The 27,592-nt window shown below is 43.2% G+C and overlaps 1 protein-coding gene across 5 annotated transcripts in view; it reads left to right on the top strand.

The window, feature by feature from the left end:
- Positions 1-27,592, top strand: part of EPB41 (erythrocyte membrane protein band 4.1) — a 196,699-nt gene that overhangs the window by 163,217 nt on the left and 5,890 nt on the right. For 3 of the 5 annotated variants that reach the window (XM_043992709.1, XM_043992711.1, XM_043992710.1), the window contains 4 exons: positions 12,647-13,105; positions 14,665-14,793; positions 18,960-19,061; positions 22,639-22,719. In XM_043992709.1, the coding sequence (XP_043848644.1) occupies positions 12,647-13,105; positions 14,665-14,793; positions 18,960-19,061; positions 22,639-22,719 (771 nt within the window). The remainder of the gene's footprint in view (positions 1-12,646; positions 13,106-14,664; positions 14,794-18,959; positions 19,062-22,638; positions 22,720-27,592) is intronic. The other 2 variants (XM_043992713.1, XM_043992712.1) reach the window with 1 other exon arrangement.

Raw genomic sequence — 27,592 nt, 5'->3', positions numbered from 1 at the left:
GCATTGAGGGCATCCTAGAAAATAATGTTAGAAGAGAACAGGTGGGCTTTTGAAAGTTATTTTCTATCATAGACCACATCTTTACCATAACAATTGCCCAAAAGTTGTAGAGAATACAAGATCTAACTCTACTTATTATTTGTTGACTATAAAAAACATTTGATTTGGTAGTCAAAAATGCTATCTGAAAGGCTTTCTTTCAACAAGGTGCCTTTCATGCATATGTTAATATTATACAAGAGTCTTTGAAAGAAAGAACAACAGATATTTTGAACTTTCTGATCATTAATATCAATCAAAGCATAATTCAGGGAGCTGTATACTCACCAGATGTGTTCACCATTATCATGGAGAAGATCCATCACAGAATCCACATTGAAGCAGGATTCCCTGTGGATGGTGAAGTCCTCCAGCTTTTCTTGTTTGTGTGACATTATATCAAGCTCTCAAATATTGTAGAACTTCCTAAATAAAATCCATAATCAGCCACTTTTAAAAATCCAACCCTAGCTTAAACAGGGACAGCAAAGTAAATGAAGAATGCCTATTAGCCAGATTTATAACATGCAGTTGGATACATAATCTAAATAGCTTCTCCATTTATGTATGTGTAGGAGTGTGTATATAGTGATAGATATATCAAGGACACATAAATATAGATACACAAATACATGACATGTATTAAATGCACATTACATATACACATACACATAAACATATGTATGTAAATTCTTGGACTTCAAATGGAAAGTGAGTAGTTGTGACCAGAATTTGAAAGGAAGGGAGGAAGCTGGATTGCTTTTGGGAAATTGTTCAGGGAGAAATTTGGAGTCATTAAAAGAACTTTACAAAGCCTTTTTAAAAATGCCAATATTCTGGGGCAGCTAGGTGGCACAGTGGATAGAGCACCGGCCCTGGATTCAGAAGGACCTGACTTCAAGTCCGGCCTCAGACACTTGACACTTACTAGCTGTGTGATCCTGGGCAAGTCACTTAACCCTCATTGCCCTACCCCCTAAAAAAATGCCAATATTCTGCTGATGATAGGTGAGTCATGGAACACCATAGCATCCGAAGAACTGAAGTTGGGCATTACCCAGTGGGTAATGGATAGGTGCATATGTACATGAGCAGGCCACATTACATTGCAAGCATATTGTAATTAGGTTTTTAAAAGGGCGTAAAGGATGTCGCTGAAGTATACTACATACTGTTCAAAATAGGAAACTGGCTGGTCACACAACAAGGAGGAGAACAGAATTGGACAGCCCATGTGCTGTTCCATTGTTATCTTTGCAATGTCAAGAGAGCGCAGAGAAAGTCACGGCACACAGGGTGGATCCTCTGTAGAAAAGACGGCTCCCAGAATGAGCAGGTCTGGATGGCTTGTGATTGGCATGGCAGGAAGGAGTGCCCATGTCAATGAAATCCCAACTCCATCGGGGCACTGAAGACCCTGAAGGCTCTGAACACTTTACTATTTAATGACATTTCAAAGTTATTCTGCATTCCAATTAGGGTTTAAACTCCCCCGCCAAGAGTACTCCCTTAATAAAGGCTGTACCCTTAAAACAAAACCCATTTGGGGGAGGAAACCTATATCACAACCCCCCCCCCCAAGAAAAATACTAATTTTTAATTGCAGTCAGGTTTGTTAAAACCAGATATGGTCTGTGGAGCTAAGGAGGAAGAAGAAGCATGGCTTTTCTATTCTGACCAACATATTTTTATAAATGACCAGAAAGCCATCACTTTTCAATGTTTCATTGTGAACAATGAAGTCAAGCATTTTAACTGTTCACTGAGGATGACTCAACTACAAAACCAGTGTACCAAAAAGTCAAAACACTATTATTTCTCAGTGTCATTCCCTCACATCTTGTTTGATGGTCACAGTCAGCTGATATTAGTTGCATGTGTTCAGATACGGAAAACCTTCCAGATTAATAGTTTTAAATAACAGTAATAATTCACATTAATGTTACATATAGTATTAATCCCCGCCCCCAAATGCTCACACTTTACAAATGGGGAAACCAAGGTCCTTCGAGGTTACATGATTTTCCTGTAGTTACAGTTAGTGAGCAATAGAACCAAGATTGGAACCGAGACTTTCTTATTCTAATTCCAATATTCTTTCCCCTTTGTAATTCTTCTATAAAACGAATGATATTTCAGATTGCTATTTTCATCAGTGTGGGTGAACTTCCTATCCTGATACAGATCTCAGTGTCTCCATGCCTTAATAGACAGTCATCTTGGGTTTCTGTGGCCAATAGAATTCATCACCTACTGACCAAATTTCTGGTGATGAACCTTTTAATCTTAGACTGATCCTTGTACAACAGGCATATTTCAAAGGTAGATGGGCACTGGATGGAAGAAAAGGAATGCTTGATTTTCAAGCTTTGGGATCTAGTTTCATACCCAGTACAGTGTTACGTGTGAGATTTTTCTCAGAAAATGTTCCAGAAGAAATGTTTCCTTTCTTAAATTGTAATGAAACTTTCTGAGAGGGTCTTCTTCTGTTAGAGGGAAGTATGTGTGGACATTATCTATGATAGTGACGCAGGGTAATGTCTTAGTTTCTTGGTCAAGAGCTCTTTGATTTTTATCTTGTTTTGGGAGGGGCCTCTCCAATAAAGCCTTTTGTGCCCCATGAAGTATTGGTGACTATGGCCACTCAGTCCTGAGGTTTAGTTGAGTCATGGAGCTGCATTAACCTAAAGATAATTGGATGAAGAACTTTTTACTGAAAACGTCTCTTTCATGAACAGATTATTCACTCTGTAATATACAAACTTATCATGAATAAATATTGTTGTAAATCTGTGTCCTGTTTCTATTCGTCATTAAGGAGAGAGGAAGCAATAATTCTGTGCAGAGTTGGGTTCACTGAAAAAGAAGGGGGAAAGAGAATTCACAATAATCTCTGGGATAAGTAAAAATGAAAATAATTCCCATTTTATAGCTAGGTAAACTGAGCCCAGACTGATAAAGGTCTCTTACTCTTTACATTGCATCATGCTTATTGAGCTCACATTATCATTAGCAAGTCAACCTGTTAGTTAGCCTGTCTATATGAGTAAACCGAGATATTTTTCTTTCAATGTACTTAGTTAATAATAGTTTTACCGACTTAACTCTGGCATAGTAATTTCTGTATACTTAGCCCTAAGACAGATATCCTTTTGGTTTAAGATAAGATTTCTTAAGATTGTTATTATTATTAATTATTATTGTTGTTGTTGTAATTGGGGTTAAGTGACTTGCCCAGGGTCACACAGCTAGTAAGTGTCAAGTGTCTGAGATCACATTTAAACTCAGGTCCACCTGACTCCAGGGCCTGTGCTCTATCCACTGTGCCACCTAGCTGCCTCCCAAATTATGTTTTAAATCTGGAATAAATTTTCCTTAATTATGTCAAACATTTTAAAAATTGAAATTTTATATCAAAAATCCATGCAGTAAGGACATCATTTACAAAGAGAAACATTTTTTGACGTGGTACATTTTTCTTTTGTTGGAAATGAGCACATCACAGATTAATCATTATCAGCCATCTGACCATTGGCATCCTAATCACTAAGGAGGAATGTGGGAGTGTGGGAGTGGGTGTGCGATCAGAGACTGTGGCGCTGTTATGTGGCATTAATGGAAGTCGTATGAATTCATCTCTGAGCAGACTTCGGATTCTACCCAAGGTGAACCTTTCATCTTCCACTTGTATTATCCAGGTGATTATTCAAATCTAGCAATGCATGTGGTGTATTAACTAGCTAAAAGTATATGCCTTGGGGACTGTGACTAAGAAATATAAAAGTTACATAGGGAGAAAACTACAATGTTCATACTTTGGGTGGTTATCAAAAAAGTTAACCACCATCTTCCCTATAGTGGGGGGTTTTAATAGCAACGGACTGACTAATATTTTCTTTTGAATATAGTTCTGTGGAATCAAGATGCTGTTTACATTCAGTGCATAAGGGGTGGATGTCCACAAGGCTTAATTTAGCACTGATTTTAGGTTTCTTTGTTATTCCTTCACATGGTTTCTGTTTGTTGTCTTTTGGAATAGGTTGTCTTAAAGTACAGGCAAGCAAACTAAAGGCTGGCCTGTTTCCATGCTAGTGGAGGAGTGGATCCTCCTAGAGGCCTGTTGTGTCCTGAGTGGGCAGCTTGCTGTTGTGCTGAAATACAATTGGTCCTCAAAGGCATCTCGTCTACAAGGAGCTTCTGGTCTAATGTCTAATGTTTGCTCAAGTCCTTTAACATTTACAGCTCTGTTCAGGCCTGAGAACACCTCTTTGACCTGTGGAGCCCTGTTTGGTGAGTGCAGCTGAAAGGCCACATTTTCTATTACTTAATGGCTGAGCATCAGGCATTTATCTCAAAGCTTTTTTTGCTTTTGCATTCACCTATATTGGGGATAATCTAATAACACTACTATTTAGAAGATGTTTTTAGAGTATAAATACCATTGGACATTTTCAGTCACAATGTGTAAAGTTTGCATTATAAAGTCTCTACATAAAATGGTTTGGTCAATTAGAATTTATTAAGGGCCAATTTGATTTAATCGCATCACTTCCTCTTCCCAGAAATGACCAAAATCCAAGCTGTAGTCCCTGTAATATGGTAGCGGAGTCTGAAAATAACTGCAGGTTTTATGGAGAAAACTAGCGAATACCACAAGGCCATACTTTTTGGGTACAGTCCAAGTGGGTGACAGAAAAAAAAGCATAGCTGTAGCTAAGGGGGATGTAAAAAAGAGATTGAAATTAGGGGAAGGAATTGGTTGATGAAAGCAAAGGATGTTGAGTAATAACTTGTACATAATGCTCTGGAAAGTAGAAAGCACAATCCTGTAAAAGTGAGAAAAGAATGATTAATCCCATTGTATAGAGGAGTAGACTGAGGGTTATAGAGGCAAGGGGACTTGCTCAAGTTTAGACAGTTCTGGCTTAAGCAGTACTTAAAATTCCAAGCCCAGTGCCTCCCCCCACACCCCCGTGATATCTGTTGTCATCTGAGACATCTCTTGTTGCCTAGATCTTAAGAGATCTGTAAAGATACATGGTTGTTAGTTTATCCCCATCTAGAGTTTCTGTGAGTCTGTAATTTTTTTCTATAAGTTTTAAAACTATAAGTTGGCCTGTTTTGTTTTGTTTTCACTTGAAATGTACCCAGCCTTTTATTTTCATGTAGCCTTTTTTTCTTGGGATGATGGAGGTGGGAGTTTGAATGACTGATTTTTATTTTTGCTTTTTTGTTTCTGTTCCTTTTCTGTGGAAGAATGGGGGGGGGGTGCAGAACCTGCTGCTTTTCTTGTCATCCTCGCACACTGTTTTTTCATCTAGCTTTTGCAAAGGAAGCTATTGCCAGATCTGATTTATCTTTTATTGCAAGTGCCCATCCAAAATTTTTCTGCCTTAAAATCTAATGAGGCAGAGGCAGCTAAGTGGTGCAGTGGATAGATAAAGCACTGGCCCTGTAGTCAGGAGTACCTGAATTCAAATCCAGTCTCAGACACGTGACACTTACTAGCTGTGTGACCCTGGGCAAGTCACTTAACCCCAATTGCCTCTCACAAAAAAAAAAATCTAATGAGGCCCATTAGCACCTTGAAGGTCCTGCCCATTTTTAGTGACAGAAGGGCAGCACCAGTGGCATCTGCATTCTAAACTGGGAAGAAGCTCATTGATATGGCTAATAAGTAGATGTGTAGATGCATGTGGTTTTCTTTTTAGCACTTCTGGGTATCTAAAAGCAACTCCTATTTCTTTAATGCTTTTCAGCATACAGAGTATTTTTCTCATAGTGATTTTGTGTGACATGGAATACAAGTATGCTTTTCTCTTTTGTGTGCACTTACACAGTGTCTGTGTCTCAGATGAGGAAGGCAACTGAGTGGCCTGAGTGCCCAGGCTAGTGGGATGCCAAGCTGGGATCGAGGCCTTTGGGTCCTGAGGCTGTGCTCAGTCCCAGGCTGCCTCCAACAAGCTCTTCTCTGAGGCATCAAGATTCCATTTAGAAGCTCCAGGCTCAGTGCCTAAGGGGGCACTCGCAATGAACTGATCCGATCGCTCTGTTTTGTTCGCATGTTACCACCTGCCGGGAGGAGTGCTTTTATTTATTTAAGCGCTTGATGGTGGTGTTGATGATGACAACAATGACTATAACGTGTGTGTTATTTCACTTTTGTTAAGAACCAGGAGCTGGATTCTTCGGCTGGGTATTCATTCATGTCTTTCTATGCTTAGCAAGATAACCTCAACTCTAGCTTCCATGTACATTTGCAGTATAAACCATGTTCTTATTGGTTTGAAAGGCAAGGGTAATATGATGTATGTGTGTATATGGCTATGTATGTGTGAATATATAAATATGCATGTACATATGTATATATATACATATATGTTCATACATACACATATCCATCTCCCCTTAGTATTTCTTCCTCATCTTTCTTTCCAACCACCCTCCCCCCCCTCCTTCCCCAGCACTCCATTACTTCAGGTACCCAGGGTGATCCTTTTCCCTATCAAAGTCTGTTCTCTGGAAGGCATCTTAGAAATACATCTTCATTAATGTGCAAATAACTGATAAAACCTTAAATATATTATTCTTCCCAGAAGTGTTTTCGTTTTAATCTGCAGACAAAGCCTTCAACTAAAGGAAGCCTTTTAAATTGTATGGTCCTAGGATCATTCAAACCTATCAGCAGGGCTGACCATATTAGCTCACTGCCTCTTAGAAGAGAATGAAGGTAATATGAAAACCAGTGAGAGTTTGGTTGGCACAGTGGGCTTTGGGGATTTTAGTATTGGCCTGCCTGGCATGATATGACCCTAACTGAAGATATTTTGCAATAAGGTCATATATTATGAGTAAACCCCATGGAAATGTTGTGAAGCCCTGCCATGTGGTGACTGATTCCCCATTTGTAAGGTGCCCTTTGCTATCTGTTACCTAATAATGCTATTTGGTGAGTTTTTGTGGGAATAGGATTAGGTGGGGTAAGCTTGTGTTAGAATGTGACCAGGGGGTGTGTTCTGGGTGTCTTTTGGGAGAAAAGTAAGCTAGTTACTCAGAATGGTGACCAGTGATTACCTACCCATCCTCGCCCCTACCCCACCCCAAAAAGCAGTGCCATTATGTAAAAGGCCATTTGTGGAACCTGGAAATGAAGTCTGGCAAAGTTCAACATAATCAGATATCTTATGTAAAATGAGGAAATCTCCCCCTTGTGTTTTTAGAAAACAAAGCCCCATTTACATGAGTTTGAGTTACCTCCTCTATCCTGCCTGGCTATCTGGACTAGCAGGGAGTTGGTCTATGTTTTTGTATTGTGTGTGTGTGTGTGTGTGTGTGTGTGTGTGTGTGTGTGTGTGTTTTAATTCTTGTCTTTTCTCCTGTTGTTGTTCCTTCCCTGCAAGTTCTGGCTAGAGGGGCTCCCTGCAGTGCAGAGAAGACCTAGCACCAGCCTTGGTTAAGCCTGCCAGCTTGGCCCAGTCTTCCCACAGACCTCAGGTGCTCCAGACACACTTCCTTTCCAATAGGGAGACTGGTTTCTATGGTGTTTTAATTCATGTCCTTTCTGTAAAGTGAAGCTTAAACTTTGGGGATGAATTGGATGTGATATTCTCAGGTTGTAACTTCTACTTACATTTTGTCTCCTGCAGTATTTCACTCAATGGCTCCATCCATTATGAAATCTTGGTTGGGTCTAGACTTCAGCTTTGGGAACTTTCAGATTCCCAGTGGCTTACCAGAATAACTTTGAAGCATCTTAGGGTTTTTAGTTATATATAAGAAATTCAATCTTCTTGCTAACATCTCTACTTAGGAAACTCCAAGCAAGCTAGAATCGGGCTCCAGCATCTAAAGTGGAGTAGATTGTCCATATTTGGCTCTACTTAACATACTAAACCCTTCACAGTTGACTTTTAAAATGAGATTGTCAGGGCAGCTAGGTGGCGCAGTGGATAAAGCTCTGGCCCTGGATTAAGGAGGACCTGAGTTCAAATGTGGCCTCATACACTTGACACTAGCTGTGTGACCCTGGGCAAGTCAACCCTCATTGCTCTGCAAAAAACAAAAACAAAAAAGCCCCAAGATTGTCACATTAGGTGCTGGCTTATCATTAGTGAAAATACCGCAAAAAATGTGTGATTGCATCAATGTGGGCAGGAACAATATCTATCTCAGCCCCTCACTGCTGCAGGATCATGGTTGTACCCCTCATGACCACCTTCCTGGTGATGAACCCCTTTGAACTTGTTTGACTAGGCTTGGCTTTGCCTGCAGCTTCTTTCCAAGCCTTTCCAGCTTGAACAGCACCTGTCAGAGGTGAAATTACACTGGCATAGCCTTCAAGGGTCCTGAGTCGTTATGGCCATGCCAAGGTGTAGCATTAGAACGAGGACGTAGGTGGAGGTGTAATGATGTCGTATTTGTGAAGCTCTTTCCTAAAGCCAGCTTGGGGTAGGGTCATGGAGGGGCATCATTCCAGGGCCCTTATGCCCATTTTACAGGCAAGAGAACAAACTGAAGCTCATAGAGGCTCATCACCATATGTTGCAGGGCTGGAGTTCAACAGCAGGTCTTCTGATTTCAAGTCTTATTCCATGATGCTCGGCAGCTTCTCAGTAGTTAATTTTTTCCTCTAACTATTCTTTCATTAGTGGAAGCTGTTGAGCATGGCTCATCTTTGGAGTGCCATGTAAAGGTCAGATAATAATGATGCCTTGTCCTCAAGTTTGGATGGCATTAAGATTTTTATCATTTATCATTTTATCATTACCTAAGCCAGAGGCAGTTCTTCACTAGACAAAGATGGGATTTTAAAAATTGGAAGAAAAAGCAGTTGTTAGGAAAGCTCTCCATCTGTGATATCACTGTTTCTTTTCTTTCCCTTCATCCAAACAGTAAGTATGAGTAGCTGGATAAAGATGCAACACTAAGTTCACTCAGCAGCTTTCAGTCAGAGACCCTGTCCTTTATAATCAATATAAGGTCAAAGTGTGATGTAAGCAAGACTTTCTTCTGTCAGGGAAAGATTGTTTTTCTCTTTCCCCTTAAGGGTAAAATTGGTCTTACAAGATGGCTGACGTGTGGCAGAAATACTAAGCCTTATGGGAAAGGGGAAAATGCGGCTCTCTTCAGCCTTTCTGGATAGAGCTTTTCTAGAATATTTGTGAGGTAAGACAATCATTGGAGCATGAATATCTCTACTTTGACAAGCCTTTGACATATGTAAATCTTTCATTTCAAAAATAGCCTGAAAAGAAAGAGAGGATCTGGTTTGCATTTGATGGAGCTACAGCAAAACTCCAGTAAAACGCCCACATCCTGCTATTAATGCTATCTAGAGTTCAGTAAACCAGTGGAAGGGTAATTTAGAACTGTAAAGGCATATACATGGGTTATGGTCTTAAGACATAAAGTACGTTTTTAAAAATAGTTTTAATCAAATACCTCTTTTTAAAAGCCACACTTTGGTTCCCTCCCTATTCCCTCTACCACCAAGAAACAATCCTCTCCCTCCCCCTCCAAAAGCCCAGCACATAAGCATCATACTAATTAAGGGCCATTCTGGCACAAGTGGACTTCTCCTTTGTGAGTGCAGCAGTAAAGAATTGACTTAGTAATCTTAATATTTTCTGCTTTTAATTTTCTTAATCAGATAGAATTTTTATGAGATCGGGTACTTCATTCAGCTAGCCAGTTTTTATGATATCATATAATGTTCTCCTCAATATTCCTTTCATCAACTTTGTAGTACTGTGGATAAGTGACAGCTTCTCCAGTTGGCAGCTTCCACAACCAGGAAGGTTTTAAAATCCCTTGCTTTTCTTCCCTTGCCAATGTACCGTGATGATGTGATTGATCACATCAAGTTTTTGATCAGCCCCATTGCAACATGTCAGTGGTTCAGATGTTGATAATATAGGCTTTTCTTGGGAGTCCTCCTTAGCTTCCTAATTTAGTATGTACAGATAGATAGCATCTTTCGTCATATCATCCATTGAACCTTGTCAACTATCTTAGCTAAAGATACAGCATTGTCCATAAAATCTCAGGATTTAAGACAGTTGATTAATCTTGTGTCGTGAAAGCTTTGTGGACCTTTCATCTGCCAAGATCTTTCCATTGGGTTGGGTTATCTTTTTTTGATACCTAGGAGGAAAATGTCAGCCACTAGGAGAGATTATCCTTAGGTGAGAGCTCTAGACATGGTTTGTATTCTTTAACAAATAGCATTTCAAACAGAAACTAGCTTGGGGCACATCACTGTGTTTTTGAGGCAATCTCAAAGAGAAAGACCTTTCCTACCTCCCAAATATGTTATATGAGCTCTTTGCATCTTAGTTATCTATAAAATGTGGAGGTTGGTCCCTTCCATCTCTGATATTCTATATAGTTCTCGAGTCCTTAATTACTTCAGAAACCGACTGTTCAGCTAGACAGATCATGGGTCTGTCAATTCCTATGTTCTCATGGCCTTTCTTGGCATGCCTGTTCCATGTGGAATAGTTTTCCAAGTAACTGATCTGACCCTGGACTGACTTTTTTAGTTTTTACTGTGGGCACCACCTTTATCCTCTCTACAGATGTTTTAGATGTATGCTTTAGAAAAATACTTCACTATCCTAAATGATATTTAATTCCCAGGTGGCACCTTGATGAGACTGTCACCTCTTCCTTATTAATCAGGTTGGTGCAAATTTGTTGTTGTTTTTTTTAATAGATTGGTTTGCCTGGAATATTTTTCAGCCATACAAACAAAATCATTTATTATTTAGCAAAGAATCATAATAATGCTTAAAAATCCTCATGTTGATCTATATAGAGTGAAAGTTGGTATGTATAGTCAAGAGTATTGACCCTGATATACTGCCTTGTTAGGACTCATTTGTTTATTCCCAGCAATTCTGTTTCTTAAGTGGGTGTATGTCACGGTATCTTAATCTTCAAGAAAAGAGTGGTCAGCTCCCCTAGAAAGCAGTATAGTCTAATTATCTCGGACATCCTTGGCAAGGAGGTCACTAAGAAGTCAAACTTCACACCACCTGCTTTCATCCCTCTCTCAAATCCATATTTTACATACTCGATAATAATCATTTTTGGCCAATGCAAGACCAGCCTGGTCTGAACCCAATTTTTTTTTCTAGTAATAGTTGTCCTACAGTTTAAGTTGATAGGTGATTAAGTGTAAGGTTTCTAGATGTTGCTTAAGAATAGCATCCTTTCTTAACTTCATAGAGCTATTGTTCAGGCTTGTCATATTCTGAGAACTACATATGCTTTAATGAGAAGCCATTTTTTGAAAAAATTGCCATATTCACATCTTGGTGGTAGAACTAAAATATTAAGTTGTTTTCTAAGCATGAATCCTTTAGCTAAACTGTTTTTTAACAGTTTTTAAAGAGAGTCACTTTAGTATTAAATACATGAATCATGTAAGTTGTGCTAAAATGACTCTTCCCAAACTAATTTACAGGCATTGTCATAATGTGGGCTGCTTTTTTCAGAATGTTGCCAGTAAATCAATACTAGCTGACTCTGATGTTGTTTGGCTTTCTTAAGATTGTTTATAGCTCAGAGGGCCAGTCCTGCTTTCTTACTTATGTCATTAGTGTCTCTTTTCCCTGGCCAATTCTTCCCATTTCAGTCACCTTCCTTGGAGTTTTAGGGTTAGCTAAATTACTCTCTGCTGCTGCAGAAAAGACGGATACAGTATTGCTTTGAAGAGTTCATCGATGACAAGGTATTTAACCACGAGCCTAAGAATAAACCATGGTTCCTGCTCCTTACAGAATGGAGAGATTACACAGTCCATTTGCAAGCTGGCACTCTTTCCCTGGTGTTGGATCATTTTAAGTCATATTTTTTGCGTATCTTCAGAAAAGCCTCTTTCTGTAGGCAGTTTTCTTTTTAAAAAAGAGAAAGAATTTGAAATTGATGCTGTGACATTGATTGCAGTTGGTCAGTGCTTGGGCATCAACATAACGACACAGCTTCTCTGTTGTTGGCAGGTAAAGTGAGATCTGGCTCCTAAGCCTGATGGTGCCATTGGAAGCTAGGACAGTGATCAGTCAACTTTTAAAATGGTGATTCAGGGTTAGGTGATGGAACTCAACCCCCATTTTATCTAAATCATCATACTCAAGAATATTTATGAATTAATTAATGAGGTGGAGCCTCCTCTGTGCTCAGATCTTTCCTGGGAAATGAATGTTTAGGGATAGCAAATCGATTTTTCCAGGCACCAAAGAAAGCATATAGGGAAGCCCAGAGGGTTCTTGATACTGAGCAAGATATATCCCAGAATTCTTCCAACTAGTTATACACAGGTCTACACAGATGCTTGATTTAAATTGGGGTGCAGTATATTCCTGGTAGTTAGAGTGACTCTGGATACTTGGACCATCCCTTCCAGTAGTTCTTGGTTCTGAAAACTGTGAAAGTTAGGGGTTCTTAGCTTATGCCAATGTTATTGTTATTGCCACTCTTAAAAATCCACAGGAATAGCAAGAGAGTTGGTCTTCCTTTAAAACCAGCTGCTTCTGTTAGTTTGAAGTGTTCTGCCTTCATTCCTAATATTATCTTCTTGCCTTTGTGTATATTCATTCACTTGTAGACTATGAATGACATTCCCAAAGAGGAAATGGATGCAGTGACAGAGAGACCAAACCTTGACCCTGAATGGGAGGGCCTGGAGCATTCAGTAGCTCATAGTGGGACCCAAATGACAACCCCATTGGAGTCTCCACAAAGCCATGACTTGGGGCCTGTCTTCATAAACAGCAAGGAGGCAGAAGACAAGGCACATGGGGCAGCTGGTCTCCTTGGTAACAAAGAGATGCTAAGTTGTCCAAACGGGATATGTCCAGGTGTAGAAGAGCAAGCCTGTGCCTTAAAGCTCTCGAAGTGCATGCTCTCAGAAGCACCTGCTTCCTGTCAGCTGCACCCTGGTGAGAAAGAGGCAGAGGGTGGTGAAGACCATGTTACACCAAATGAGCTACCTGGGAAGCAGAATGGAGCATATCCTGACTTTCGAGTGGGTTCAGGGTTCCCCACCCTCATTCGAAGTTTCCAGGTAGTGATGGTTTGGGTCAAATGCCTCTCTCTGGGAGAGGGCCAGAACTCTCCCTGGGATGGTGATTGGAGCCATTTATTTCTTGCTTTTCTGATTAAAGAACTCTCTGGTCTGTCTCAGAGGAACTTACCCAGAGGAATTGATTTTTCTCCAGCTGATTTGCAAAGCTCATCTAAATAAGCCCTGTCGTGATCATTATACAGACCAAGAAGGGCTTTCTAAAAGTGCACTCTACCTTTCTTGACTCAAATGCAAGTTTATAAAGAAAGGTAATATGGTAAGACATCTATGTTTTTGATAACTTCAATTGCTCAGAAAATATACCAGCTCTGTTGAAAAAGAATAGCCAGGGAGCAGCTTAGGTGGCGCAGTGGATAAAGCACTGGCCCTGGATTCAGGAGGACCTGAGTTCAAATCCAGCCTCAGACACTTAACACTTACTAGCTGTGTGACCCTGGACAAGTCACTTAACCCCAATTGCCTCACCAAAAAAATGAAAGAAAAGAAAAGAAAAAGAATAGCTGGTTCCTCACCAAGATTATTTTAGGCCTAAGATAGGAACATATCTCAGTCACCAAATCTGACTGTAAAATGCTAATATTCATTACTTACTTTGTTCTGTTACCCTCCACCACTCCCATCCCAGGGAGAAAGAGAATCGGGTTCTAGTGATCATTGGTACTAATCATTTATGCTGAATTAGATGAGCATGTAACCCCTGTACAATCAAGGGACCAGTTTCAGAATGATTTACCAACTTGGGGAAGGTGAGCTGATTTGGCTGAGGTGGCCTTCCTTTCTTCCACTAATGTTTGTCCTCTTGATATTAATCACCAGGTGGTGGCATCACTGATTCTTCTCTTTCCAGCTTTCCAAATACTGTTTACTTTCAATAGCTCAGAAATGGACATCTGACATTGATTTGAAAGGAGTTCATGAAATCCAGGGTCACTGTTGTTCATGCACTGTTTAGACTTAAGGGAAGAGATGTACAGCCAATTTGCTTGATTGCAGTGCTACAGTCACAAGGAGGAAATAAAATAATTGCTATTTGGCAAACAGTTTGGTATTCAAATTTTGGCTCCTAAGTCAATCCAAAATGCTTTAAGTCATTCATTTTAACTGGAAGGTCTTATGGCTACTTTATTTTTTCCATTAGGCACACACAGGTTATTATAGGAATAGAATTCTTTACCATCCCTTATGATTTGACACTTTGTTAAAACTACTGCAGAAGGGGCAGCTAGGTGGTGCAGTGGAAGAGCACCGGCCCTGGATTCAGGAGGACCTGAGTTCAAATCCGGCCTCAGACCCTTGACACTTACTAGCTGTGTGACCCTGGGCAAGTCACTTAACCCCCATTGCCTCGCCAAAAAAAACCAAAAACAACCCCCCCCCAAAAAAAAAAAGCTACTTCAGAGTGATTTGCAAGTCCTGTGCAAACAACTTTGAGGATTCTGAGTTGGCCCTGAAACTTTGATCAGGTCAATGTCAGAAGGTTGGCCACCTATTTCCCTCAGAAAGGACAGAAGTAATTTTGCTTTTCCACTATTTTGTAGCCTCCCCTGGTGAAGACCCAGACAGTCACCATCTCTGATGTTACTAATGCTGGGAAGAGTGAAATCCCAACCAAAGATGTCCCCATTGTTCACACTGAGACCAAAACCATCACTTATGAGGCTGCCCAGGTAGGATATCTTTTTTTTTTCATCTAAATCTTCAGATACTTATAATCAGGGTCTTCTCCATACTTATAGCAGGTGACATTTATTTACTGATTTTGCTATTCATAGATTCAGAAGGGGGAAAGTCCCTTTAATTTATCAGTCAACAGAACATATTTGCCCTGGATTCAGAATACATAAATAGCTAATTTGATTACCAGGTTAGCCAGTCTGTGTTGGAAATAACCAAAAACAAAAACAAAAACTGGGGTTGGTGAACTGGTGAGATTAATGGCCATGAGTAGTACAGGTAGATTGTAGAAGGCTTTGTAGAACAGGCAGAAAAGCTGGGATTGGAGAGACCATAGAGTCTATGGGGTGCGGTGTTAGTGGAGTGACAAGTTAGAATCAATGTTTGGGAGTGAGGGTGGAAGCAGAGCAGTAAGTACCCAAGCTTGTCTGGGCCTGAATAAGGATGAAGGCTTGGGCTTAAGTGATGGTTTTCCAAGTGGGAAGGAAGAAGTGAATCCATAACAAATGGGGGGCAGAGGGAAGGAGAGAGACTGGTAGCACTTATCAGGGAATCAGAAGTGGAGAGAATTGCTGACCATGAATTCAAGACTGAACCTGGGTGCTTGTGGGAGGAGGGCCTTTGGGGAGCTAGGAAAGGCCTGGTACCCAGGGTCATTCCAGACATGCCTTACTGCCATACTGTACTGTGCAAGCTCACCGGGCTGGGGAGAGCTGCTAGAAGGGACAGGTTAGGAGAAAGAAGCCAGTGCTTCAAGAGTCTGCCGGTCCTAATTTTATTGTCTTTAGATTGGATTGTTAGGCTAGCCCCGGGGGTGAGGGTCAAGGAGAAGAGGCTGCTGCCGGGGCAGGTACAGACAGGAGAGAAAGTGGAACATGATCATTCTCACTTCTGCTCTTTGCAGGGACATAACAAGAAGGGAGGGGATGTGGAGGGGGGACTTGTAAGCTGAACACTCTGCCCCAAAGCAGCCATCTTCCTGGCCAGCAAGCACGGGGTGCCCAAGTATTCAGAAGCTGTGTTAGGTGCTAACCATCCAGACCAAATGAAAAATGGTCCTGCCTTCAAGGAGTTTACAGGCTTCTTACTTGAGGCTGAGATGTGTATGTAAACAGATGAGTATATAGGTGATAAATGTATTAAGGAGTTGAGAAAGCTTTCTTACAGGAAGTGGGGCCTGAAGTGAGTATGGAATGAAGCAGAAATGCAGGAGAAAGAGTATTGTAGAAACAGGGGCTGCTTAGGCAGTCACAGACGCAGGAGCTGGAGGACCAAGGTAGATTAAAGCAAGTAGAACATTTTGGCTGGAATGTAGAGAATGTGACAGGGGAGTGGGCTTTTCCTCTTTCCTCTGGGGCACTATAAGCCCCCTACTACTACCCCAAGCCCTCAAGTCCACAATATTGAATTGATGTTCAGCTCCTCTCTCCTTCAGCCTTCTCTACAGATAATTATCAAGAAGTCCTGTAAGCCTTTTTTTTTCAGGACTTACTTCTTCCTTCCTACTTCCAAAACCATCATCTAAGCTATAAGCCTGGAGAGGTTTACGTGCCAAACTAAGGCAGTGGTATTTTTTCCTAAAAGTGGTAGTTGGGAGCCACTGAAGATGCTTGAGGCAGCAAGTGATGTGGTCAGACTCATGCTAAAGGAACATTGTTTTGGTAGCTATGGACAGGTCAGAAGGGGACTGGAAGTTTCATGGGCTCACTTAGGAGGCTGCAGCCATATTCCACTTAAGGAACTAGCCTGAACTAGCATGGTGACCAAGGGAAGGGATAGGATATGGGAAGGAGGTAGAATTTGTCAGACTTGACAGTTAATTGAATATGGAGAAGAATTAAGGACGACCTCCAGGTTGAGCACCTAGATGACTCAAAGGCTTGTGGTGTCCTCAGAAGAAAAACCAAAATTTGGGGGAAGCGGGATTGAGAGAGAAGAGGATGAGTTGCGAAGGTTTCGTTTGAGGACAGCATTAAGGGATTAGCAAGTGACCACTCTGCACCTTTGTGGCTGGCAGACTGGGATCCAGGCAGGTTGATGGCCTTGGAGCTAGGCTCCATCCTGCCTCTTTCCTCACCCCCATATCCCATCAGTTGCCAGGTTGTTGATTCTGTCTCCCCCATACCTCCTGCATCTATCTGTTCCATTCTCTCCATTGGTGGGGTCACCACCATGGTTCAGGCCTTCACTGCTCACCCAGACTACGGCAACAGCCTCTCCTGGCCTCAGGTCTCTTCCTTCTCTATGCCTTTGTACCCTGCAGCTGCCAGCGCATATTATTCCTGAAGCACACGCTTGATCACATCACTCTCCTGGGCTGCAAGCCTACCTCGGACATTGGCTAGCTTAGTGACTTTGGACAGATCACCACCCCTCCAGCCTCCGAGGATGGTCCTCTACACTGAGGGAGAGGCTGCACTGTCATCCTGTTCCCAGGGCACTCTCTTCCCTCCAGGTCATTTAAAATTCTCCACTGTGGCTGGGACCCTCCTTCCCAGTGGCATCGTGCGTTACTTCCAGTAGTCTTCAGTGCCGCTGAGTCAGCTTTCTCTGGCCCTACCTGCCAAATGTGTTCTTTCTTCACCTCTGCCTCTTAGAATCCCGAGTCACTTTCAAGGCTCAGCTCATGCTAAACATTACATTATATTTGTTTTTGTGTAGATTAATCATGACTGCATATGCATTTGTAGATACAGATGAGAGAATCATTGTAAAGGTGCCTGGCGCATCAGAGCGATAGAAAATGTTAGCCAATACTATGTGTGTGCATGTTGTCACACCCAACACAATGTGAATTACACAATGTGCAGGTGTGGCACATGTTCTTGATAAATGCTTGTCTATGGATCCGCTACTCTACTAGGTGTGTCTCGGGCTGGTTGCCACCACCACCCTTATCCTCCAATCCTCTGTTTCCCTTTCTGCCATTTCCCAGCATTCCCACTGCAGAAGGGGATCGGTCAGCAGCTGTGTTCTCTCCCTGAAAGCCTTTCCTTTCTGCAGAAGGCTGGAGGTACTTCATCCAGATACCCCTGAGAGGGAGATTGAGCTGTAGACAGTATCAAAACCAAGCAACCCAGTGACTCAACAGAATCACAGAATGTCACAGTTGGAAGAGACTTTAAAAACCATTGAGTCCAAATCATTCCTGAAAAATAATCCTCCTATAGCACATCACACTGGTGGCTGAAGGTCTCCAGTGGGGGAGGGGGGACACCTCTACAGCTTCGTGGGGGAGGGGGAAAGGGAGATAGAATACGGCCTCCTCAGTCAGCCATCCACCTCTGTACAGCTGCATGGTCTAGGAAGTTTTTCCTGATCTAGAAGCATCAGTGTGCCTCTGTGAAACCCATTGCTCCTAGTCCTGCTCTTTGAAGGCAGGCGCAGGACGTCTGATGCCTCTTCACATACTTCACCATTCCTCTCCTCTCCTTCCTCACTGCATCTTCCAGGCTATTCTGTAATCAATGAGGAAATCAGTTAACTACAGGAAACACAGAAAAGATAAAAATAATCCCTGCCTTCAGGGAACTTATATTCTAATGAGGGAAACAACATGTACATAAAAGATACCTACAGATGAAAAGTAGCTTTAAAGTTTCTTGCTTTTGTCATCATAAAAAAAGTTAACCCTGTAGGAAAGACACGTTGTCACCCCTTATTCTTTGAGTGAATTGGTTGAATTTCCCTTGTTTCATTGTTAGAAACTTTGTTAACAAAGGCAGAAGCAATCTAAAGGGTAGAGATTTGTTATGTGATGTGGATTCCTTCTCCACAATACCTATACTCCATCAGATGCATCTTCTCTCTTTCCAGCTAAAGTGAGATGTGGTTTTCTGCCTCTCTCAGGATGGCCCCATGCCCATGCAGCCAGCCAAGCCATGGGATCCCAGTGGTGTTGGCCCCGCCATCAGCCAGGGTCACATCCCAGCCTCCCCTCCCGGGGTCTCTATCTTAGACTGCCACTGAGGGGATCTAGCCTTTCCTGCTCTCGCTGACTTTGTCAGAGGGACTGATAGTCAAAGGATTACTTTCTAGGGCCTAGGTTATTATTGGAAAATGTGCAGCTGAGCCAAGGATGCCGCAGGTGCTGTGTCTTCCTAGGCCTGTCATCTTGCCCAGTGAGAAGCTCAATGGCGGTCTGTGATTCTCCCCACAGACTGATGAGGGCAATGACGACTTAGATCCTGGGGTCCTGCTGACAGCTCAGACCATTACATCAGAGACCACGAGCAGCACCACCACGACTCAGATTACCAAGGTAACGTCCCGGGGAGACTGGTACCTGCTGGAGTGCTAACTTGGACACTTGGCCTTGGCAGGGGTGTGGAGCCCTACCTTGTCCCCCAAGCAGAATTACTCCCAAGTCTCTGCTTCCTGCCTGAAGTTGAATACAGATTGCCACAGAAGCAGACTAAGTGCCCTGTGGGGGGAGGTAGCAGATGCCAAGAGATCCCTCGCTGGTAGTCTTGAGGAGACAGTGTAATGTAATTTTTTAAAAAGTGTTAGCTATGTAATGGTAATTTAAAACCGCACAAACCTATTTTTAAGTCCCAGCTACAAAGCTTATTTGGAGAAAACCACATCTTGGTCTCAGTTTCCTCAACTACAAAATGGGGATGATAATAATTCCATGACTTACTCTGGACAGCGGTGATGAGGAAAGCACTTTGTGATCCAGAAAGCACAATCAGTCACATATTTATCAACTGATGCAGTGCCTGGCACTGGGGGTACAAGTTCAGAGAATGAAACAATTCCCACTCAAAATCAGCTTATATTCTAATGGAAGGAGACAGATATGTGCATTCTAAGTATAAAGGTAAATACACACACTCACAGCAGCTAAATACAAGGTAGTATAAGAAGAGGGAAGGTACTAGTAGTTAGTGGATCAGGAAAGTCTCCTTGAAGAAGGTAGGGATCCTTTAAAGCAAAGTGAGCAGGAAGTGTCCTCCAGGCATGAGGGAGGACCAGAGTGTGATGAAGGGGGGAACCGAGGGAAGCCAGTGTGGCTGGACCTCCAGGGGAGGATAGGGAATGATGTCATTCGAGGCTCCAGGGAGAGGGTGGGTAGTTACAGTTTATCCTAGAGGTTCTAGGAAGCCACTGGAGTGGGCTGGGAAGGGGAGTCCCATAGCCAGGTCTTCACTGAAGGAAAATGACTTGGGCAGCAGGTTGTAAAATTGACTGGAATGGGAAAGAGCCTTGAAGGCAGGAGGTGCTGAGGACACTAAGATGGCAGCTGTGTGAGCGGAGAAGGGGTTGGAAGTGAGATGTTGTAGAAGCAGAGATGGCAGGTGATGGGGTGAGCAAAGGGCTGAGGAGGATGCCAAGATTAAGAAGCTGAGACACTGGGAGTAGAGGGGGCCCCCATCAGACTTAGGAAACCTGGGAAGGGGCTCCTAAGAGGCTGTCCATTGAAAATGGCCCATCTGTTTGATCACCCCTCGATTGCCCTGTGGACTCTCCGGTCTTTGTGGACCATCTAGGAAAGGCAGCATTGAGACATGACAGTATAATAAAAGGAGCCCTTAATTGGGAGGCCTAGGAGCCATAGGTCTTTGTCCAGGCTGTGTGACCTTGATCAATTCACTGTCCTTGGGACCCTAGTTTTCTCATAATATCCAAAGGAATTAGACTCGACGACCTCCAGGGCTCCTTCCACACTACCATTTTCTGAGTTAGCCATGGGGGAAGTGGGGAGCAGAAACCTCCAAGCTAGCAACTGAAGATGGAAGTGGGAATTGTGTGGGAAATTGAGTCATAAGGCCATTTTAAAGCTCTTTCCCTAGCTGTGACCCCCACTTGTACCCAGCTTCCCAAAGATAACAAATGGCAAAGGAAATTGGGAAGAGATAACTTCTGTGACCTCTGTCCCAGCTGAGGTAGTTCTGGAATCCACTCAGACAGCCACCATCTTGGTGCAGGGCCTCCTCACCTCTTGCCTGGATTATTGCAACAGCCTCCTAAGTGGTCTTCCTGTTCCAAGTCTTTTCCCCATTCCAGCCTGTGCTACAACCTGCTACCAAGAGTGAGAGTCTATTGGACCTGTGTCAGGCTTCAAAAAACATGCCTATTGAGGCAGAGATGCCCAAACCGGTGTTCCCATGAGAGCTTGGGCCTTCTTAAGCAGGGTAATGCTGAAGAATGGCTGCCAGTGTCCTGCCTGCACTTTGAGTTGGAAGGTGCCTGAGAAGAGCCCCTTTCTGCCAGCGTTAGGACCTTGTAACAATACATCCCACATGGTCTTGACTTTCCTTATGCTCTCTCCCACCTTCTCCTGCCCCAATAAAGGCCCTCTGTTCCTGAGAACAGTGAACACAGAGCCAGCTCCTCTTTGTCTGGGCTCCTCGATTCCCCTCCCAGACTTCTGTAACGAGAGACAGTGCCAATGGCCAGTCATCTGAGGACAAGGACAGCTTGGAGCAACGGGGTGGGGGGAAGAGATTCTAAGGCCATTGCTAGGGTGGATGGGACAGTGATGATGCCCAGCAGGGCAGAGAGAGACCTGCCAGCAAGAAGGATTTTTTGGACTGGAAAAAACAACAAGAAGGAAGGATTATTCAGGAGAACTCCATCCTTGGGCCTGAGAAATGGGCAGATGTGATGCTGAGCTGTTCCCCAGTGACCTCATCATTTAAAGCTGCACCTTTCAGAAGAGCACTTTGGGTCGACAGATCCTGTGTTCCACACTCAGGGTGGGAGGCTGAGAACAGAATCCCCCAGGAAGCAGGAGCCCTATGGGGCTGTTCCCCACGGGGTGATTTCTCACACCACAGACTCCTCTGCAGCCCCCACTTCATTGTGTGGAGCTCTGTCTGCTGAGGTCAGGACACGCCTTGCCTGTATTCACATTTCCCTGCTCAAAGTCATCTTCCTGGCACTTGGCCCTGGGCTTAATGAAGGCTTTTCATTGACACATTTATTCGGAGTGTCCAGCTCTCTGACATTGCACCTGGGTGAGAGCCCGGACTCCGTCATTTCCCCACGTTGGCCTGAGTTGCTTAAGGACTCTGGGCTTCAGTGTCCTCATCCACAAAATGGGCGTGATTATACTTGTCTCTAGTGGTGTTGTAGCAAGACAGTCCTGCGCTGTCTGCCTCAGTGGGTTGTAGTGAACAGTGCTTTGTTCTGCGTCAGGAAGGGGACCTGAGTCCGAACCCTGCCACAGACACTCACTGACTGTGTAATCCTGGGCCAGTCTGAGTAGTTGGCCTCGGTTTCCTCACCTGTAACATGGACATAGTAAAAATCCCTGCCTTGGAGGGTGAAATAAGATAATAGATGCGATCCAGATCCTGAGGTGGCTCTCCATCCACTGCGACACACCGCCTCTTCACCTCCTGCCTTTCACAGTGAAGGGAAAGGATTGAGGGCTTCTGCCTCCAAGCCCAGTGCTCCTTCCACTCCTCCTCTTGCTTCCTTTATGGTAGCTTTCCTTGATCATCAAAACTGAGCAAAGAAGGGGGCAGCTAGGTGGCGCAGTAGATAGAGCACTGGCCCTGGAGTCAGGAGGACCTGAGTTCAAATCCTGCCTCAAACACTTAATACTTACTAGCTGTGTGACCCCGGGCAAGTCACTTAACCCCAATTGCCTCACTAAAAAAACAAAAACAAAAAACCTGAGCAAAGAGCATGAATGAAAAAGGGAAAGGGATTTTTGTATTGAAGACTTCAGGGGTCTGAGGAGCTGTAGTTATGATCATTGTAACAGTTCCAGACAAGATCTGGGAGAAAAGGATGAAAATACAGATTCCTTTGTTAAGCAGCAGCAGACTTAAAGTTTCCCCTTTTTGCATTGAAAGTCCCTACTAACCATTTCCCTTTGATTTTAGACTGTAAAAGGTGGGATCTCTGAGACTCGGATTGAAAAAAGAATTGTGATCACAGGAGATGCCGACATTGATCACGATCAGGTAGGAGAGGTAATGGGCCAGTGGGTGGAGAAGAAAGCCCTGATTAGGGATCAACCAATAAACATTTATGAAGCACTTACGGAGTGGGGGGGGGGGATGGAGACTGTGCTAAACTCTACAGAAAGGAAAGTCCCTCCCTGTGAGGAGCTTACAATCTAATGGAAGTCTTTATTGAGTACCTCCTTTGTACCCATCCACTACCATGGATATTGGGGGATATAAAAGCAGAAAACATAGGCCCTGTGCTACCCCCCGACTCCTGTCACTTAGTAGTTTGGTGAAAGTACATGGAAGGGGGGACAGACAGAAGCAAATCCCTTTTGAAGAGTGATAGGATAGGAGCAGCTAGGTGGCGCAGTGGATAGAGCACTGGCCCTGGAGTCAGGAGTACCTGAGTTCAAATCCAGCCTCAGACACTTAACACTTACTAGCTGTGTGACCCTGGGCAAGTCACTTAACCCCAATTGCCTCACCAAAAAAAAAAAAAAAAAAAGAGTGATAGGATGAAAGAAGATGGATAATAGAATAAATATCATGGGGAGGGGAATAGGATGGAAGGGAAACAGTTAACAATAGTAATCATGAAAAAGAGAAAAGGTGGAAATTGTACAAAAAATATTTATAGCAACTCTTTGTGGAGGCTAAGAATTGAGAATCAAGGGAATGTCCATCAGTTGAGGAATGATGGAAGAAGCTGTGCTATATGATTGTGGTGGAATAGCCTTGTGCTATAGGAAATGACAAACAGGATGATCCCAGAAAAACCTGGAAAGACTAATGAACATCGATATATAGTGAAGTGAGCAGAGCTGGGAGGACTTTGTGCATAGTGACAGCAGTATTGTTCAATGAGCAATTGAGAATGACTTAACTACTCTCAGCAGTGCAATGATCCAAGACAATCCCAAGGAACTAATGAGGAAGCTTACTATGCACCCCTATAGAAAGAACTGATAAAAAAGAACACTTGTGGATTGTACATATATCACCTGGTTGTGATCTTGTGGAGGGGGGAGGGAAAGGAGGGAGGGAAAGGAGGGAGGGAGGGGAGAAAAATTTGGAACTCTAAATCTTATGAAAATGAATGTTGAAAACTACCCTTACATGTAACTGGAAAAAATAAAAGAAAGAAAGAAAAAAAAAAAGAAAGAAAGTACATCAGGGGCAGCTAGGTGGCACAGTGGCTAGAGTACCAGTCCTGAAGTCAGGAGGACCTGAGTTCAAATCCAGCCTCAGACACTTGACACTTACTAGCTGTGTGACCCTGGGCAAGTCACTTAACCCCAATTGCATCACAAAAAAAAAAAGAAAGAAAGAAAGAAAGAAAGAAGGTAGATCAGGCAGAACAGAGCTCTAGAGAACATTTAGTTCCATAAGCATGCTACTTATGTCTCCTCAGTAAGCCTTATGATGGTGGAAAATTGGCCTTCAGGAAGTTAACACTGTTGCTTGCTGTTTGTTAAGGCATTGTTGTGTGAAGTGTGCTTGTATTCATTGTATGTTTGTGCACATGAAACATGAGGAGTACAATGTAGTGGGAAAAGCACTAGGAGAGATTGGGAAGGATTCTGGTCTTGCCGCTAACTCACTGTGACCCTGGGATGACCACTTTATGTCACTGGGCCTCAGTTTCCTCTATTGTAAAACAAAGGACGTAGACAAGCTGTCTCTTCAGTCCCTTCCAGCTCTGACACTGTGATAAAGATGTGATTTGTCTGCTTTGGGCAACTAGAGACTAAAAGGTCAGAATCGGTATTTCTGATTATCAGCTAGGTCTAGAGCCTGGGGAGAAAGAGCGGGGAGGAGCTGCACATTTGTGCCTTCGGTGTCTTCTGCAGGACCGACAGATCTCTTATTTCACATCCTTTCTTTCTAAGAGATGCTAGGGTGATAAAGAAAGCCTTTCAAATGAAAAAAACAAACAAACCTGCGTTTCCCAGATGGAAGCAGGTTTGAGATCTGTAGCTGAGCACATGTAACTGAAAGGGCCCAGAAACAAGGGCGGCAGAGCAAGGGAGAGAGGACCTTGCCTCCCGCCCCCAAGGAATCTGTTGAGCTATCACCCCATTCTTCCTCTTTGAGTCAGGCAAGCAGCAGTCCGGCAGTAGTGGGTCTTCAGTCCTATCCCTGCGAGTAAGGGAGCTGGGGCTGGGCAGCCACTCCACTTCTGGGCCTCCCGATCATTAGGAAGTGTTTCTTTTATATCCAGCCCAAATCGACTTCCCTGTAAATTCTGCCCATCGGGCCCCAGTCTGCCCTCTGGGGCTAAGCAGTGCAAAGCTGACCTCCCCTTCCAGCAGGAAGCTCTAAGTTATGTGAAGATAGCAGCCTTTCCTCCCACCTCACCACATCTTCTCTACTCCTTGTAGAAAAGCTCCATTTGCCCCAGCTGGTCTTCATGCAGTGTGGTTTTAAGGACTCCCTGCATCCTGATTATCCTATTCTTTTTATTTATTTATTTTAGTGAGGCAATTGGTGTTAAGTGACTTGCCCAGGGTCACACAGCTAGTAAGTGTTAAGTGTCTGAGGCCGAATTTGAACTCAGGTACTCCTGAATCCAGGGCCGGTGCTCTATCCACTGCGCCACCTAGCTGCCCGCTGATTATCCTATTCTTAATACCTTTCAGTGTTTTCAACTCTTTCCTAAAATGTGGTGCTTAGAACTGGACACTATCCTACTGTACCTGCTATGTGTTCTATGTGTTCAATCCTGTGCTTGCACTGATGCCACAGGAGACCCATAAGAAGCCTGTCCCAATTCCTCTTCGTGCTAGTTCCTTTCCTTTTGTTGATTTTTTTTCCTATTTATTGTGTGTGTGTGTGTGTGTGTGTCTATCTTGAAGGTACCTAGTTGTTTACAGATTGTTTCCCCATCAGATTATGAGCTTCTTGAGAGCAGGAATGGTCTTTTGTATTTTTTTGTATCCCCTTTCCCGCCCACTCCCCCCCCCCTCTCCCCGTGCCTAGCACACAGTAAGTACGTGATAAATGTTTATTAACTGACCAACAAGAAGCTTAAGATGTGGTTTCTGTCCCTCAAGCTGCTGAGTTTAATTAGGAAAACATCTATATGTGCATGAGTCCCAGATTTATATATCCAGTCTAAAGCTCTCTTCTGAACACTAGTCCCCCACATTACAAAATCCCTACTGGATGTCTGCCTGCATCAGTGTCTCAAATTCAGCATTAACAAAATGGAACCTGTTTCCCCCCAAACTTCCACTTCTCTAAAACATTCTTACTTCTGTTGAGTTCATTCCTGCTCTCCTAGTCACCAAGCTCAGTACCTGGAAACCCTCCTCCCGCTCTGCACCCATAACGCTCCATCTCTCAGGTCTGTGTCCTCTGTTCTCAAGACCACACCCCCAATTCAGACCTTGGTCATCTCATTCTTGGGCACTTGCTTCCAGCCTCTTCTCCCTCTCTAACCTGCCCTCCTCACAGCTGCCAGGATAACCAGGCAGATCCAGCCATGTTCTTCCTCTATTCACAAGCCTCACTGGCTCCCTGTGGCTTATAGGAGAAAGATCATCTCCCTAGCTTGGCATTTAATTCCTCTGCACTCTGTTCTCCCCTCAGGTGCTGGCCAAAGTGGTCCACTGCCTTTCCAGTCTCCTTATACTCCCACCCCACGCATCCCCCAGGCCAACTGCACCAGCCTCCTTGCCATCTCCTCCCCACAGTGCTTGGTACTTTTGCATGGGCTGTCCTCCATGCCCCCACAGCACTCTAGCTCCTCCCTGCTACTTCTTAACTTCCTTGGCTTCCTTCAAGACCCAGCTCATGCCTTATTGATAATTGGTCAAAAGATATCAACAGGCAGTTTTTAAATGAAGAAATCTAGGCTATATGTAGTCAGATGAAAAAATGCTTTAAATCATTATTGATTAGAGAAATGCAAACTAAAGCAATTTTGAGCTACCATCTCACACCTGTTAGATTGACTAAAATAATAAAGGGGGAAATGACAAGTATTAGAGGGGATGTGGAAAAATGAGGACACTAATACACTGTTGGTGAAATTGTAAACTGATCCAACCATTTTGGAGAGCAATCTGAAATTCTGCCCAAAGAGTTATAAAACTGTATACCCTTTCACCCAGCAATACAACTATTAGGTCTCTTTCCCAAGGTGATCAGAGAAAAAGGAGAAGAACTGTTACGGACTAAAACATTTATAGCAGCTCTTTGTGGTGGCAAAAAACTGGAAAGCAGGAGGATGCTCATCAATTGGGGAATGGCTAAATAAGTTGTGGTAGATGTTTGTGATGTAATACTACTGTGCTGTAAGAAACTATGAGCTGGTAAATTTTAGAAAAACATGGAAAGATTCGAATGAAATAATGCAAAGTGAAATGAGCAGAAGCAAGAGAATGTTGTATACAGCAAGTGCAATGTTATTGGAAGAGTGACTATGAATGACTAAGCTATTCTGAGTAATATGAATATTTACATCAACTACAAAGGGCCTGTGAAGGAAGATGCCATCCAGCTCCAAAGAAAAAACTGACATAGGAAATTAGGTACTGGATGGTTCCACATATAGATCTATATTAAATGGTGGCCTTCTCTAATGTGGAATCGGGGGGAAGGGAGGGAGACTCCTCAGAACTCAAAATGTAACCCCCCAAAATTAAAAAAATAAACTAGAAAAAAAGACCTTGTTCAAGGAGGCCCATCCGGGTCTCCCCTGGTTGCTAGGGCCTTTCCCTCTGAGGTTACCTTCTCTCTCTCCTGTATGTGTCTTGTATGTGCCTTGTCATTTGATGTCGTCTCCCCTGTTGGATCTCATTTCCTCATCTCTGGTGCCATTCATGTAGTCCACCCTTAATAAATGCTTACAGGCCTACTGAGTAGGAATTGTTCTGCCCCT

The sequence above is a fragment of the Dromiciops gliroides genome, chromosome 3 (genome assembly GCF_019393635.1).
Source record: "Dromiciops gliroides isolate mDroGli1 chromosome 3, mDroGli1.pri, whole genome shotgun sequence".
In the NCBI taxonomy this organism is placed as follows: domain Eukaryota; kingdom Metazoa; phylum Chordata; class Mammalia; order Microbiotheria; family Microbiotheriidae; genus Dromiciops; species Dromiciops gliroides.
This window is presented reverse-complemented; position numbering and strand designations above follow the sequence as displayed.